At 49.1% G+C, this 15,186-nt stretch overlaps 1 protein-coding gene across 1 annotated transcript in view; it reads right to left on the bottom strand.

Annotated features, from left to right (window-relative positions):
- Window positions 1-699: 699 nt before the first annotated feature.
- LOC139589550 (uncharacterized) overlaps window positions 700-15,186 on the bottom strand; it is a 130,855-nt gene continuing 116,368 nt past the window's right edge. Inside the window, exon 2 of the mRNA XM_071425987.1 lies at window positions 700-1,218. Coding sequence (XP_071282088.1) covers window positions 700-1,218 — 519 coding nt within the window. The remainder of the gene's footprint in view (window positions 1,219-15,186) is intronic.

Here is a 15,186-nt window from a genome sequence, read left to right as displayed (position 1 = left end):
TATCCTCGACACTTTAAAAACAGAGTGGTTTTTGGAAGAGGAATAATTTCCTCTTTTCTCCAGAGGCAGCAGGAAGGATGGAGAGCATTTTTCCTATTTCATTGCAATGTTTTTCAGTGCAGGAAGGCCCAGCACACTCCTGATCTGTTTGATAGCATCCCTGTTTCCTGGCATCAACAGAAAAGTGAGGGTGAGCAAAATAAAACACAATTTATTCATCCCACTGCCACCATTTACCATAAGAGAGATTGATCTGAGCACGGGCAGGAATCCCTTCCTCCCTCTTGCCAGGCTCTTGAACTGGGATTGAAGGCACTGACTTGTTTTAATTAACACTAATGCTCAATTAAATCAAGTCAACATTAAGATTCATGAATTACAACCTTCAATTATCAAATTATTTGAAGGCAGCTTGTCAGGATGCAGCCACACAAAGCCTGAGGAGAGGCATCCCAGGCTCAGGAGCTGTGCCAGGGGGGCTGGCACCTGCAGCTGGGGGCCCTGGGCCCAGCAGGGCACAGCCCCTGAGCCCCTGGGGCAGTGACACAGTGGGACACAGCCCTGAACCCCCAGGAGCACACGGCAGGGACCTGAGGCCGTGGAGAGGCTCCCAAAATGGAATGACAGAACTGGGATTGTGGGGTGGAGTTTGGATCAAAGTGTGTGATATCACAGGGGGGAAACTTGGAGTTTAAGGGTTTAGAATACAGTAATGGATATAGAGCAAGATGGAGGTTTCATGGTGGAGGCTGCTCCTTCTTCTCCTTCTCCTTCTTCTTCTCCTTCTCCTTCCCCTTCTCCTTCTTCTCCTTCTTCATCTTCAGCTTCTTGACCTTCTACTTCTTCACCTTCTTCTTCATCATCATCATTTTCTTCTTCTTCACCTTCTTCTTCTTTTTCTTCACCTTCTCTCTCTCCCTCTCCTTCTCCTTTTTCTTCTCCTTCTTCAGCTTCTTGACCTTCTACTTCTTCACCTTCTTCATCATCTTCTTCATCTCCTTCTTCTTCTTCTTCTGCTTCACCTGCTTCTCCGTCTTCTTCACCTTCTTCTTCACCTTCTCCTTCTCCTTCTCGTTCTTCTTCATCTCCTCCTTCATCTTCAGCTTCTTGACCTTCTACTTCTTCACCTTCTTCATCATCATCTTCTTCTTCTTCTTCTTCTTCTTCTTCTTCTTCTCCTTCTTCTCCTTCTCCCTGGCTTTGGGTGGTTTTGTACCACTGGACAGAAAAGTCCCCGTTGTGGGCCACGTGTGGTTGGTTATTGGGTTAAAAGTGAAATAATTTAGGTCTCATTTCTGAAACATCCTGAAGCCTCGGGTTTCTCTGGGGCAGGCTGCAGTGTAACTAGGTTAAGATGTTCTTTAGGTAATTTTAATCCATATATTATTTTTCTTCACCAGAAAGTCCAGACTATGAACAAACTCTCTGTGTTCAATGCAAAGGTCCAAATGGCCACTAGAGATTTGTATCATGTTGATAAGGAAGACATATTCAACTGTAATCTGGAAAAAATCATCTCAAATGGATTTATTTTATTATCTAAGTATTGAAAACCACCCTGGAAATAACAACCTCCTCATCATTTTCATTTGTAAAGAAAGCGTGTTTATGTGGCAGCAATTAGAAATATCAGCCCAAGATCTGCAGAGCACAGACAAGGCCGAGCTAATTTATTTCCCAGCCTCAGTGAACACGTCTGAGCTCAGTCTGCAGGGAGGGCTCTCCATCTCCAGCTGAGATAGATAAAGGCTCCTTTGCAGGTGGGGCCTGTGTGAGGAGGGCTGAGTTACAGAGCACATGGGTTTGTAACGGAGATCACAATCTTCAGCAAACAGTTTAGGGAAAATTAGGAACATTCTATTGGGCTCCATTGCCATCAGCTCCCATGAGTCCTTTCATTGGCAGGAGCTGCCTTCCAGGAATAAATGCATTTTCCTGCTGCAGGAGCTGCCTTCCAGGAATAAATGCATTTTCCTGCTGCAGGAATTGCCTTCCAGGAATAAATGCATTTTCCTGCTGCAGGGAGCACGGCTGTCCCAGCCAGGGCAGGGCAGGGGAGAGCAGTGTGGGCCAGGGAGAGCTGCAGCCCTGCAGGATCATTCTGTGCATGCCCTGCATTCCCTGCAGGAGCATCCCCTGCATCCTGTGCATCCTGTGCATGCCCTGCATGCCCTGCAGGAGCATCCTGTGCATGCCCTGGGGACAGAGGTGTGTGTCCATCCCTGGGGTCAGCAGAACTCTGTTTGTCCTGGGGTCAGCAGAGCTCTGTCCATCCCTGGTGTCAGAGGGTGTGTGTCCATCCCTGGGTCAGCAGGGTCTGTGTCCATCCCTGGGTCAGCAGAGCTCTGTCCATCCCTGGGTCAGCAGGGTGTGTGTCCATCCCTGGTGTCAGAGGGTGTGTGTCCATCCCTGGGTCAGCAGGGTGTGTGTCCATCCCTGTGTCAGCAGGGTCTGTGTCCATCCCTGGGTCAGCAGGGTGTGTGTCCATCCCTGGGTCAGCAGGGTCTGTATCCATCCCTGGGTCAGCAGGGTCTGTGTCCATCCCTGGGTCAGAGGGTGTGTGTCCATCCCTGGGTCAGCAGGGTGTGTGTCCATCCCTGGGTCAGCAGGGTCTGTGTCCATCCCTGGGTCAGCAGGGTGTGTGTCCATCCCTGGGTCAGCAGGGTCTGTGTCCATCCCTGGGTCAGCAGAGCTCTGCCCATCCCTGGGGTTCTCAGCACAGCAGGATCCTGGAGCTCCTGGATCTGGTCCAGGGGAGGGCCATGAGGATGAGGAAGGGCTGGAGCATCTCCATGCCCTCAGAAAAGGCTGACGGGGCTGGGGTTCCTCTGGGGGCTCCTCTGGGGTCCCTCTGGGCTCCATCCCTGGCTCCTTCCCAGCCCAAGCCATGCTGGATTCTGTGCCTCTGCTCTTGGAGGCCTTTTCCAGCCTGAGTGACTCTTGGATTCCTCATCCCTGGTGCCAGAGGACACGGCTGGTGGCTCTGCTGTCCCTGGTGGCTCTGCTGTCCCTGGTGGCTCTGCTGTCCCTCCCTGGTGCCAGAGGACACGGCTGGTGGCTCTGCTGTCCCTGGTGGCTCTGCTGTCCCTGGTGGCTCTGCTGTCCCTCCCTGGTGCCAGAGGACAGGGCTGGTGGCTCTGCTGTCCCTGGTGGCTCTGCTGTCCCTCCCTGGTGCCACAGGACAGGGCAGGTGGCCGTGCTGTCCCTGGCAGGTGGGAGCACAGAGCCTTCCTCAAAACCCCCAGATCAGCTGTGGAAACCCCACTGCAACCCCCAGAGAGGATTTACATGACCTGAGGATCAACAATGCCTGACTTCTCTGTTTCTTCAAGCATCAAGAGCCACGGTGGCTGTGTGGTGTTATTATTCATGGAAAAAGATTTCCTGAGAAAATGAGAACTTTGCATGGGTAGTTTAGGTTAGATATAGAAATGATTAATTTTGTTTAATTTAATAGAGAGATCTCATTTCACTGCTACCTAATATTTAATATTTTTCCTCCTGTCTTGGTTCTTTCTTTAGACTTTCATGGTACTGAAAGAAAAATAAAGAAAAAAAAAGAGGCAAAGAATGCAAAGTAAAACAAAAATGAGGCTGCTCAATCAGGCAGGGAAAAAAGCTATCTAAAATCCCCTGAAGAAGGTCAAGGAAAATGAATCATATCTTTTTCATTCAAGAGGTGAATTTGGCTTCAGGCATTAAAGTCTGAGAATGTTGGAGCACACTTTGTGCTGGAGCTGCCCCATTTCTGCCCAGCCTGACTGTCACAGACATCTTTTATGGAAAATCCTTTCCTTGGGATTGTTCCTCCTGAGAAGCTGAGGCGCCTCAGGAACAAAATGTAACCAATGGTTATCTGCTGCTGTGGAATGCAACAGGGGCATCTGGGATTGGGCTCATGTGGTTGTTTCTAATCAATGGCCAATCACAGCCCAGCTGGCTCGGACAGAGAGCCAAGACACAAGCCTTTGTTATCATTCCTTCCTATTCTATTCTTAGCCAGCCTTCTGATGAAATCCTTTCTTCTATTCTTTTAGTATAGTTTTAATGTAATATATATCATAAAATAATAAATCAGCCTCCTGAAACATGGAGTCAGATCCTCATCTCTTCCCCAGCCCAAGCACCCCTGTGAGCACGGTCACACCTGAGAGGTCCCAGAGCAGCGGGGTCTGAGCTGGGCTTGGCTCTGGAGCTGCCCTGGGGCTGCACAGCTGCTGCCTCACCTGAGGCCAAAGTGTCCCATCCCTGGAGGGGTTTGGGATCCCCTGGGACGGGGCTGGGAATTAGAGAGGTGCTCATTAGAAACAGGTATCTAGATAAAAGATTGTTTAATATTTGCTGTGTTTTTCTGTGACGGTGTTCACAGGGGTCCCAGGATGAGGGAAGAGACAAGGATCTGACTCCATGTTTCAGAAGGCTGATTTGTTATTTTATGATATATATTACATTAAAACTATACTAAAGGAATAGAAGAAAGGATTTCATCAGAAGGCTGGCTAAGAATAGCAAAAGAAAGAATGAATAACAAAGGCTTGTGGCTTGGACAGAGCCTCCCCTGCAGCAGGAGTGCAGCCCAGGGGTGGAGATGGCACAAACCCCCCCTCAGCCCCATCAGGTGTGACCCTGGGTGTGGGGGGTTCTGAGGTTGTTCCCCCACAGAGCCACTTCTTCAAAGGGCTGGATTAATAATTCACACCACACAACTCAGCTACAGAGCATTTCCCTCAACCGTTTCTTGATGGAATTTATTCCAGCATTTATGGCTCATTTTCCTTCCTTTTTAAGCTGAACGTGTTTGCAAATGAAAGCTGGAGAGTTTTCCACAGCCTGTTCCACACACAGGATGTCAGGAAATTGGGGGGAAAAAAGAATGAATACTTGGAGAAAAATAGACTTGAGATTGTTTCACGTGAGCCAGCTCCTTTGAAGTGGCTTGTTGTGAACTGGGAAAATGGAAATGTGAAGTTGGGGCATAGCTGGGACGTTTGGGATGAGAGGGAGATGTGGTGCCCAGCAAAAGGGAGAGGTGTCCTGGCACAGGGCTCTGTCCCAGCCTGGCACTGCTCCCCAGACAGAAAATGCAGCTGAAGAGCTGCTGTGGCTGAGTTTATGGGAACTGGGAGATGAACAGCACTGATGTGGTTTTAGATTGTTCATTTTTTCATTTCTTTAGGTACCAGCTAAGCACAGGACAAAACTAAGAAAGAGAAAAAAATACCTTCCTGGTTCATTTAATGAGGCTGTCACTTTTTACCCATCCTTCTGGAAATGGCTCTAAAAATGGCTACAAAACACAGGGTTCTTAGATTTCAATTCCACTCCTTCCCCACCCCTGCAAAAGCAGGAATATTAAATATTCCACTCCTTTAGTGCAGCCAGCAAATATACACAAGTCTATTGTATATGAAATTTTAATGGTTTACAAAAAGCATCCAGGACAGGATTTATTTATTTATTCACTTATTAAACCTTTTCAACCAATCACTTTTTTTTTTTTTTTGTTCAATCAGCACCTTTGTGTACCTCCCTCACCCAGCTGCAATCAGTGGTGGCATTTCAGAGATTCTGTGGGCAATAAAGTGAATTATCCTCCTGAGCTGTGACAAGTCTCCTAAAGAGGCAGAGATTTGCAAGTCTCTTTCTGTGTGGCCACAACAGCTGCTGGAATTTTATTTCCAGCAATGAAAACACGCTGGGTTCCCCGCTGGCAAATCCAGCTGCCTTTGTAGCTGAGCTCTCCCTGTGAACTCCCTCACTTGGTGGGAACCCTCTGTGTCCCTCTGGCTCTCCCATTCCCTGTTATCCATGGCCCAGGCTCCAGGCAAGGGGACTCTGCTGGGGCAGGTGTAGGTGGGGACAGCAGGGAGCAGTTCTGGTGTGCTGGCCTCGTTTAGGTGAGGCCCCTTCCCTTCCCTTCCCTTCCCTTCCCTTCCCTTCCCTTCCCTTCCCTTCCCTTCCCTTCCCTTCCCTCTGATGCCTTGTGCAGGCTGCCCTAGAGCAGAGGCTGGATGGAGTTCCAGGATAAAGCAGGGATTCATTCAAAGCATCTCCTCCATGCATCCACCTTGGGCAGCACCAGAGCCCAGCCAGGGCTGCACCCAAGATGAACCAAAATGGCCCCAAAATGCACGGCCGGGCACGGGGTCTGTCCCTGGGATCAGTTCTGCTCCATTTGCACCTTGCAGTTCATTGTCCCATTCCAGCTTTAGCCCCTGCAGTCCCATCCTTGTTTTTCTCTCTCCAGCCCACGGGGTTTGTGCTCCTGGGCTGAGGTTTGGGTCATTTGTCCTTGGTGCCCAGCTGGAGCAGGAATTGTTTTGTCTCCCTGCTCTGTGCACAGAGCTCAGCATCCCCTGATGTGGAGCCCAGACCCTCACACTGAAGCAGCACAGAATGTGAAAATAGAAAAGCTGAACCTGAGGCATCCCTGGGCTCCCTGTTGACAGCCAGGCTCCGCACCAGGAGCAGTGGCTCAGTGCAATTCCAGAATTCCCAGGTTTCCCCCCAGGGCTCTGCAGGCTGAGCTGCCCTGCACCAACCCTGGCCAAGGGCAGAGGAGCCCTGCACAAAGCCTTGATCCCAACATGGCAGGGGTGGTATTAATTTCTCCTGCTCACTGACAACTTCCCTGCCTTTCAATTACCCTCAACCTTTGCAGAGCAATATTCCTCCCCCTCTCCTGGTGCATTTCAGCTCCATGGCAGGAGGAATTCCCTCACTGCCTGCAGGCACAGCTCACTTTATTGATCCACAGCAGCATATTGACTCTGAAGGTCAGCACGTGGGAAAAAATAGAGAAAAATGGGTTTTGTTCCCAGTGCCTCTTCCTAAAAATGCTAATAATGAACAGTGAGGAGCCCTGGGAGCTGGGGCCCTGTTCCTGGGTCATCTGAGCAGGAGCAGGGAGGGGAGCAGGGCCCACCTCCAGGCAGCCCCAGGGGAGGCTGGAGATGGAGCCCTGGGCATGGAACGCGTCCCCTTTCTCACCAGAACAGGGATTTCCTTGTGCTTTGACTCAGGGGGAGCACAGCACACAAACAACCACAAAAGCAAAATAGAACTGTGCTTGTTTAAAAGGCACCTGTGGTTTGGGGAGAGATGAACCCTCCCCTTTGCTGGATAAAACCTGCAGCAGAACACGACAAGGGTTTGCCCACCTGAGGGGATAAGGGAAGGGTATTTTTAATTGGAAATGTCTTTGTCTCCCTGCACTCACCCCTCCATGTGCAACTGGCTCCAGTCTGTGGATTCCCTGGGCAGGACATCTCCAAACCCAGCAGAGCAGCCTGGGTTTTTCCCAAAGACCCAAAACCTCTTTGATTCAGCCCAGTTCAGCTCTCATTCATTGCCAGACTGGCTCCTGCCCTGGCCTCCTCTGGTCACTGTAGGACACAAAATAACACAACCAGGACACGCTGCTCTTTCAAGGGAAGAAGAGAGATTTTATTTCATGACCCCAACTTTTATAGAGTTCCAAGAGTGACAGTGGATTGGAGGGTGACAGTGCCACCTCTCCAATGACACTGGACAAACCAACAGCCCATCAAATTTCTCCTCCTCCATAAAAGAATCCAAAACAATGAGTTATTTACAGAAAGTGTGTGAGAAAGTTCCTTACAAGAATGTCAACATCAGAAGCTTTAGAAAAACTTAAAAAATCAGGTGGACGCCTGTGGATGCCAGTGCTGCCCATGAGCCAGAGCCAGGCATCCACCAGCCCATTGCAGAGCTTTTGGGCTCTCCTGCCAGCACTGCCTTGTAGCCATGATATTTTCTGAAAAATCCCTTTGCCAGGATTTTTGTCCTGAGAAGCTGAGAGGCCTCAGAGGAAAAGAAAAACAATGATTATCTGCTGCTGTGGAATGCAACAGGTGCATCTGGGATTGGGCTCATGTGCTTGTTTCTAATTAATGGCCAATCACAGTCCAGCTGGCTCGGACTCAATGGTCAGTCACAAGATTTTATTATCCTTTTCCTTTTTCCTTTCCTTTCCTTTCCTTTCCTTTCCTTTCCTTTCCTTTCCTTTCCTTTCCTTTCCTTTCCACTTTTCCCTTCTCTCTTTCTCCATTTCTGAGGTACTTGAGAGGTCCAGGCTTCCCGATATGCCTGATACCAAAGATTTCCCTCTAATGGGAAATCTCTTAATTTTTTATTCTTATGGAATTAAGAATAAATTTAATTTTTAATTCTTACAGAATTTAGGGGTTTTTCTTCCCCATTGTTTCTTTCTCAATGTCTAATTTCATTTATCAGCAAACCTAAAGTTTCTTTTACAAATAAAATCTCTTTTTCCATTCATCAATCAGTGAATCCTTCCCATGGTTTCTTTGATCTCCCAGAGCTGGTTTTACCTACCTGCAGACCCACAGCTGGTTTGGAAAGACAAATCCCTCATTCCTCTCACCTGGAGAGCCAGCCCTGCTGGCAGGGCTGAGGTCTCACTCTCTCCCCCCACAGCAGGATTTTTGAAGGAGTTTTAAATGGGTTAGACATGGGACCCCTGAGCTGTTTTAGATTATGTGATTTATTTTTGGTTTATTCTCTTATCTTCTACACAGGCAGGAAGGGTGAGTTGGGCTCACATCTTCACTGCATGGCTCAGAAGGTCACAAGACCCTCAGTTACAGGACTTTTAAAGCAGTTATTGACCAATACAACACTGCCAACAAGGATATTTATGGTTTTGACCCAATCCTTAAATATTTTGTCATATGGACCCCTTGCTACAGTGTGAGCTTCCTTAGCCACTCCTGTTATGGCACACAAACCCACAGTGCTGCATTCTAAACTCCCTCTTTGCCTCTGGAACTACTTTTAGTTTTATATCCTAAACTCTAAAACTCTAAACTTCCCTTTCCTTAGCTCAATGTGTCTCTGCTTTAAACTATAAATCCACATTCTCACTTCTGGCACTGCAGTTTGGGAGCCTTTCCCAAGGTCTCAGACCAAATCCTGGGTTTAATTTGGGCTCACAGGCCCAGAGTTCTGGGATTTCCCTGCATTTCAGATTCCAGCATTCCCCCAGCCCTGCCTCCTTCCTAGGATGAGCTTCCCCTGCTTCCTGCCCAGCACCTCAGGGGAACCCAGCTCCAGCCTCTGCTCCTGCCTCCCCAGCATGGAAATCTGCAATTCCTGCCTGGAAATCTGCAATTCCTGCCTGCCTGGAAATCATCGATTCCCCCAAACCTGGGGATACAAACCCAGCTCCAGCTTCTGCTCCTGCCTGCCTGGAAATCTGCAATTCCCCCCAGCCTCCAGGGCTGCTCACCAGTGGGGTAAAAGGGATTAGAGGATGCTCTTGGTGATGGGAATTGTGAAGAGATCCCCCCTGTTCCCAGTCAGAAAATGGAAATAGTGAAGAGATCACCCCTGTCCCCAGTCAGAAAATGGAAATCGTGAAGAGATCAGCCTTGTCACCAGCCAGAAAATGCAAATTGAGAAGACATCACCTTGTCCCCAGTCAGAAAATGGAAATAGGGAGGAGATCAGCCATGTCCCCAGTTAAAAAAATGCAGATTGTGAAGAGATCACCCCTGTCCCCAGTCAGACAATGCAGATTGTGAAGAGATCACCTTGTCCCCAGTCAGAAAATGCAAACTGTGAAGAGATCACCTTGTCCCCAGTTAAAAAATGAAGATTGTGGAGAGATCACCCCTGTCCCCAGTCAGACAATGCAGATTGTGAAGAGATCACTTTGTCCCCAGTCAGAAAATGAAGATTGTGGAGAGATCACCCCTGTCCCCAGTCAGAAAATGCAGATTTTGATCAGCCTTGGTTTCTCACTTTCCCAGCTGGCTGCATTGGATATTCCAGGGGCTGGGCTGGAGTGCTCTGTGTTCTCCTGCCCCCAGGGCACTCAGCTCCATATTCAACTGCCAATACCCTGCAGAGCGTGGCCACGGTGGCTGAACAGTTATTTGATGTTCAGTCTTTATTTTCTGCAGTGAGAAATCTGAAATAATCACCCTGCTGGAGGGGCAGGAAGGGCAGAGCTGCTCTGGCTGGGCTGGTGCACTCAGAGAGGGCTGAGCTGCAGGGGAAAGGCTGGGGCAGCTGCAGAGAGCAATGCTGGGGCTGCAGGGAGCAAAAGTCCCTGTGAAAAACACCAATCGCTTGTTTTTAAAATTTTAAAAATTTAATAGTAATAAAATGGTTATTAAAATAGTAATTGAATTAGAGTAATAAAAATTTGGACAATTTGGTTTAGGACAATATGAGACAATAAGAACAAAGAGTTCTGGACAGTCCAGGTACCTCTTTCTTTTAAATAAGCCCGAAAAAGGCCCCACGTTACCAGAGGATTAACCCTTAAAAGCAACAGCCTGTTCCATATTCATACAGCTCATCCATGATGCATAAATTCCATTCCAACACAGGATTCTGTCTGGGCAGTGTCAGCTGCTTCCTCGGTGTCTCCAGGGCTGAGCAGGCAGGAAGAAGTTCGTTTGTGCTGATAATGGAGCAATGAATTCTCTTTCTCTGAAAGATTCAGGTGTCCTGTGGCTGCTGTCTGGTGTGAGTCCTTTCTTTAAAAAAAGTATCTTACACAGCATAGTTTCTATTTTAACATTATGTTATAACCTAAAACTCTATTTAACACACTACTTAAGAGAATTAGCACAGCATCACTTTCTAACACAACATATATAATATTCATTTGAATATTTGCCAAAAGCCAATCATAAAATACTCATTTTTCACAGTCCCTCTGCTTGGAACCTGTGTTCCAAAACCAGGGAAATTGGGATAAATCCCTGGTGTCCCTCTTGCTTCTCTCACTTTGTCATCCTCAACAGCAGCAGCAATAACAAATTTGCTGCGTGTGATCTCTCAGGTGGGGGAGTTTCCCTGTGATTCCAAAACAAAGTCTAAACAAACTATTAAAGAGGCATCAGAAGGACACAGCAGAGATTTCCAGAGTGACAAGGAAATGATTGCTCCCAGGAGCTGGGGGGATTGAGGGAATGGATGAATTTCTTCTGTTCAGAGGGAGCATAATCCCATAACCAGCTCCTTGGATTTGCACCTGAATCCGCAATCGATGCTTTGAGACAGAAAATGGATCAGCCCAGGGCTGTCCAGGCACCCTGGGGAGGCACTGTCCCTACTCTGGCATGGGGACACAACAAAGGAGCCACAGGAGTCCCAGTGAGAATTGAAAAAGTGAAAAGAATCTTTCCCTGCAGTGGTTCTGGGACTGTCTCCAGAGAGTTTGGTGTGCAGGAGCAGCCTGGGCATGGCTGGGGCTGCAAGGGCCTGGTTTAACCTCAGCCCAGCTGCCAAAGGCCTGGTTTAACCTCAGCCCAGCTGCCAAAGGCCTGGCTTAACCTCAGCCCAGCTGCCAAAGGCCTGGTTTAACCTCAGCCCAGCTGCCAAAGGCCTGGTTTAACCTAAGCCCAGCTGCCAAAGGCCTGGATTAACCTCAGCCCAGCTGCCAACAGCCTGGTTTAACCTAAACCCAGCTGCCAAAGGCCTGGTTTAACCTAAATCCAGTTTATGCTATGACCCAAGATGTCCCTGTGCAGGGTGGGCAGGGCTGGGATGGTGCTGCACCTGCAGCTGTGCAGGGCTGGGGGTACCAGGGCACTGCTCACTGGGACTGGGGTGGGACACCATGGAGGGGTGGGACATGGGGGGGACATGGGGGGGGGGGACATGTGCAATGTCCTGAACTCAGCTGGACACTGCTGACCTTGGCCATGAATGGTCCTGCCCATGTCCCTGCAATGCCCTTGTCCCTGCCCTTGTCCCTGCAGTGCCCTCCCCTTGTCCCTGCCCATGTCCTTGCCCTGCTCTTGTCCCTGCCCTTGTTCCTGCCATGTCTTGCCCATGCCCTGCTCTTGTCCCTTCCTATGTCCCTGCCTGTGTCCTTGCCCATGTCCCTGCTTGTGTCCCTGCCCTTTTCCCTGCCCCTGTCCCTGCCCTTTTCCCTGCCATGCCCTTGTCCCTGTGTCCTTGCCCATGTCCTTGCAGTGCCCTGCCCGTGTCCTTGCCCATATCCCTGCCCTTGTCCCTGCCATGCCCTGCCTGTGTCCCGCCCTTGTCTCTGCAGTGTTCTCACCTTGTCCCTGCCATGCCCTTGTCCCTGCAGAGGAAGCCAAGGCTCCCCCTGGGCCATTCCCACAGAGACCAGCCCCCTGGAAATGCCCATGAGCTGGTGGCAGAGGAGAGGGGAGGAGAGGGGAGCAGTGCAGGGAAAGCAGAGCAGTGAGGAAAGGAGACTGCTCAGGGCAGGATGGAACAGAGGCACAAACGCTGCAGGGCAGCAGGTGTGGGAGGGCTGCTCATGGCCCAGGGTCAGCTTTGGCCCAAAGGGAAATGAGAACCAACAGGAAAAGGGTGACAAACACAATGCAGGACATCAGCTGGAAATGGCAAAAGGGAGAATGCTAATTGAGGAATGAGCACTGCAGATCTGAAATCAAATGTTCCAATAAATGCCATCCCAGGAGCAGCCTGCGACAGGGGAGGTGGTGTTTAAGGATTTAAGGTCCCTTTCCACCCAAACCATTCTGTGATGCTGTGTATAATTAAATTTTTTGCCCAGGACTGTGGCTGAGCCCAAGGAGCCAGAACCTCTCAGGGAGCCCTTTGTGATGGATCTGTGGCATTTGCTGGGATCCCCCGTGGCAGGAAGGAAAGATGAATCTGACTCCATGTGCTTAGAAGGCTATATTATATTATATTATATTATATTATATTATATTATATTATATTACATTATATTACATTATATTACATTATATTACATTATATTACATTATATTACATTATAGAATGCTATACTAAAACTATACTAAAGAATAGAGAAAGGATACAGACAGAAGGTTTAACAAGAGAATAATGAAAAACTTGTGACTCTCTGGAGTCTGACACAGCTGACTGTGATTGGTCATTAAGTCAAAACAATTAAACAATTCCCATTAAACCAATCATGACCAGTTGGTAAACAATCTCCAAGCCACATTCTGGAGCAGCAAAACATAGGAGAGGCAAATCAGATAATTGTTGTTTTCCTTTTCTCTGAGGCTTCCCAGCTTCCCAGGAGGGCAATCCTGGGCAAAGAGGATTTTCCAGAAAATGTGAGGGTGACACTGGATCTGTTTGCTGGAGGGTCTGGGGGCAGCTCAGCTGCAGCTGCTGCCCCCAGGCAGGATTTAGGGGATTTAGGGGCTGTCACTGTGAGCCCGTGGGGAGCTGGCTCCTCAGCAGGACAAACAGGCATGGGGTGAGTGCCCAGGCATTTTCCACCTGACAGGGGCTGTCAGGATTAAGGAGGGAAGAAAAATCACTTCCTTTTGTTGTGCCAGGGAATTCAAATGCTCCAAGATTTAGTGTAACACGGGATCTGCTTAAGTGGTAATTGTTCTTTGTTTCAAACTACATCAATTTGCAGCTGGAACACTATGGCTGTCACTGGAAATGCTTTGTAAATTTATTTACAGGAGCAGGAAAGTGAAGAAGCACACAGACAGAATTTTAAATACAAATCGCTTCAAGGTACAATTTCCTCCAATTGCTGTAATGTGCATTATGAATTTAATTTCAGTACATTTCTGCTATATAATAACCTGATTTGGAAGTATAAATGCAAATTAAATTTAAATAACTTATAATTTTTTATGTGATCTTTTATAAATATTTACTGTGGGGGTCTTATTGAATCAAGGAGGCCCTAAAGTGAGCAGAGCATGAGGAAGACAAGGCCATCCCTTCCCTGGCTGTGCTGGGGCTGTGCTGGGCAGGACCTGTTTGTGCTCCAGCCCCTCAGTCTGGGGGGACACACTGCACTGACACCAGAGAGCTCCCAGGATCCAACAGTTCATACCAGAACCACGAGATCCCCAAATCCCTGAGGCTGGAAAAGAGCTCCAAGATCAGAGTCCCAGCTGTGCCCAATGCCCACCTTGTCCCCAGCCCAGAGCTCTCAGTGCCACCTCCAGGGGACACCTGCAGGGATGGGCACTGCAACCCTCCCTGGGCAGTTCCTGAGCCCCCTTTCCATGGGGAAATTCCTGCTGTGCCCACCCTGAGCTGCCCTGGCCCAGCCTGAGGCCGTTCCCTCTGCTCCTGTCCCTGTGCCCTGGAGCAGAGCCCGACCCCCCCGGCTGTGCCCTCCTGGCAGGAGCTGTGCAGAGCCACAAGGGCCCCTGAGCCTCCTTTGCTCCAGGCTGAGCCCCTGCCCAGCTCCCTCAGGGATTCTGCAGCCCCTGCCCAGCTCCCTCAGGGATTCTGCAGCCCCTGCCCAGCTCCCTCAGGGATTCTGCAGCCCCTGCCCAGCTCCCTCAGGGATTCTCCAGCCCCTGCCCGGCTCCCTCAGGGATTCTGCAGCCCCTGCCCAGCTCCATTCCCTGCTCCATCCCCTCCAGGTCCCTCCTGCTCTTCCCTGGGGCAAACAGGCAGCAGGGGCTGCTGGCCAGGCTGGGCTCCCCAGGCTCTGCCTTGTTTGAAATGCCTGACTTGTCCCTGCCCTCTGGGCAGAAATAATTCTGCTGTTCCCTTCCCTTTGGTGAAACAACAGAGAAAATTTGTCCAACATTGAAATTCTCCACTGCAGTTTGTTGCTCAGTGGTTTTTTCATTTTAAATGACTGACAGGTGGATAGTTTTAAATGGATTTAGCACACGATGCAATTATTTCAATACAATAAACACCACTTAAGATTATTTAATAATGTTATAATAAAATACAGCAACGTCAATAATAAAACACTGTACAAATTTGACAATTATTAGAATGTTTTGATAATTAACATAATTCTGAATTAGTTTGGGTTGGGAGGGACATTAAAACTCCCCCAGTGCCAGCCCTGCCATGGCAGGGACAGCTCCCACTGTCCCAGGGTGCCCCAGTGTCCAGCCTGGCCTTGGGCACTTGTCCCATTGCAGAATGTCCCCCCTGGTGTCCTGGCCAGCAGGGCATGCCCAGGAGAGCTGACAGCAGCTTCCAGCCCAGGCTTTCCTGCTCCCACCTGGGCCTGGAGCAGGACTAAAGGCAAATGCTGGAGCTCTGCTCTGAGCCCTCCCAGCTGGGAGCTTCCCAGGGAGCAGCACAGGGCAGGGAACTGTTCCCTAACATTTGGAGGAGTTTGTTTTGCAGGTTTTTTTTTTAAGCCACTGCAGTTGAAAATAAATAAATACTGAAGGGCAATTTTAGCAGCGTGATTCTAATTTGTTTAATCAG

Source organism: Agelaius tricolor, unplaced genomic scaffold, assembly GCF_023055355.1.
Source record: "Agelaius tricolor isolate 1412-34295 unplaced genomic scaffold, bAgeTri1.0.p SCAF_5, whole genome shotgun sequence".
In the NCBI taxonomy this organism is placed as follows: domain Eukaryota; kingdom Metazoa; phylum Chordata; class Aves; order Passeriformes; family Icteridae; genus Agelaius; species Agelaius tricolor.
The sequence above is the reverse complement of the archived record's forward strand: the minus strand, read 5'-3'. Positions and strand labels throughout refer to the sequence as shown.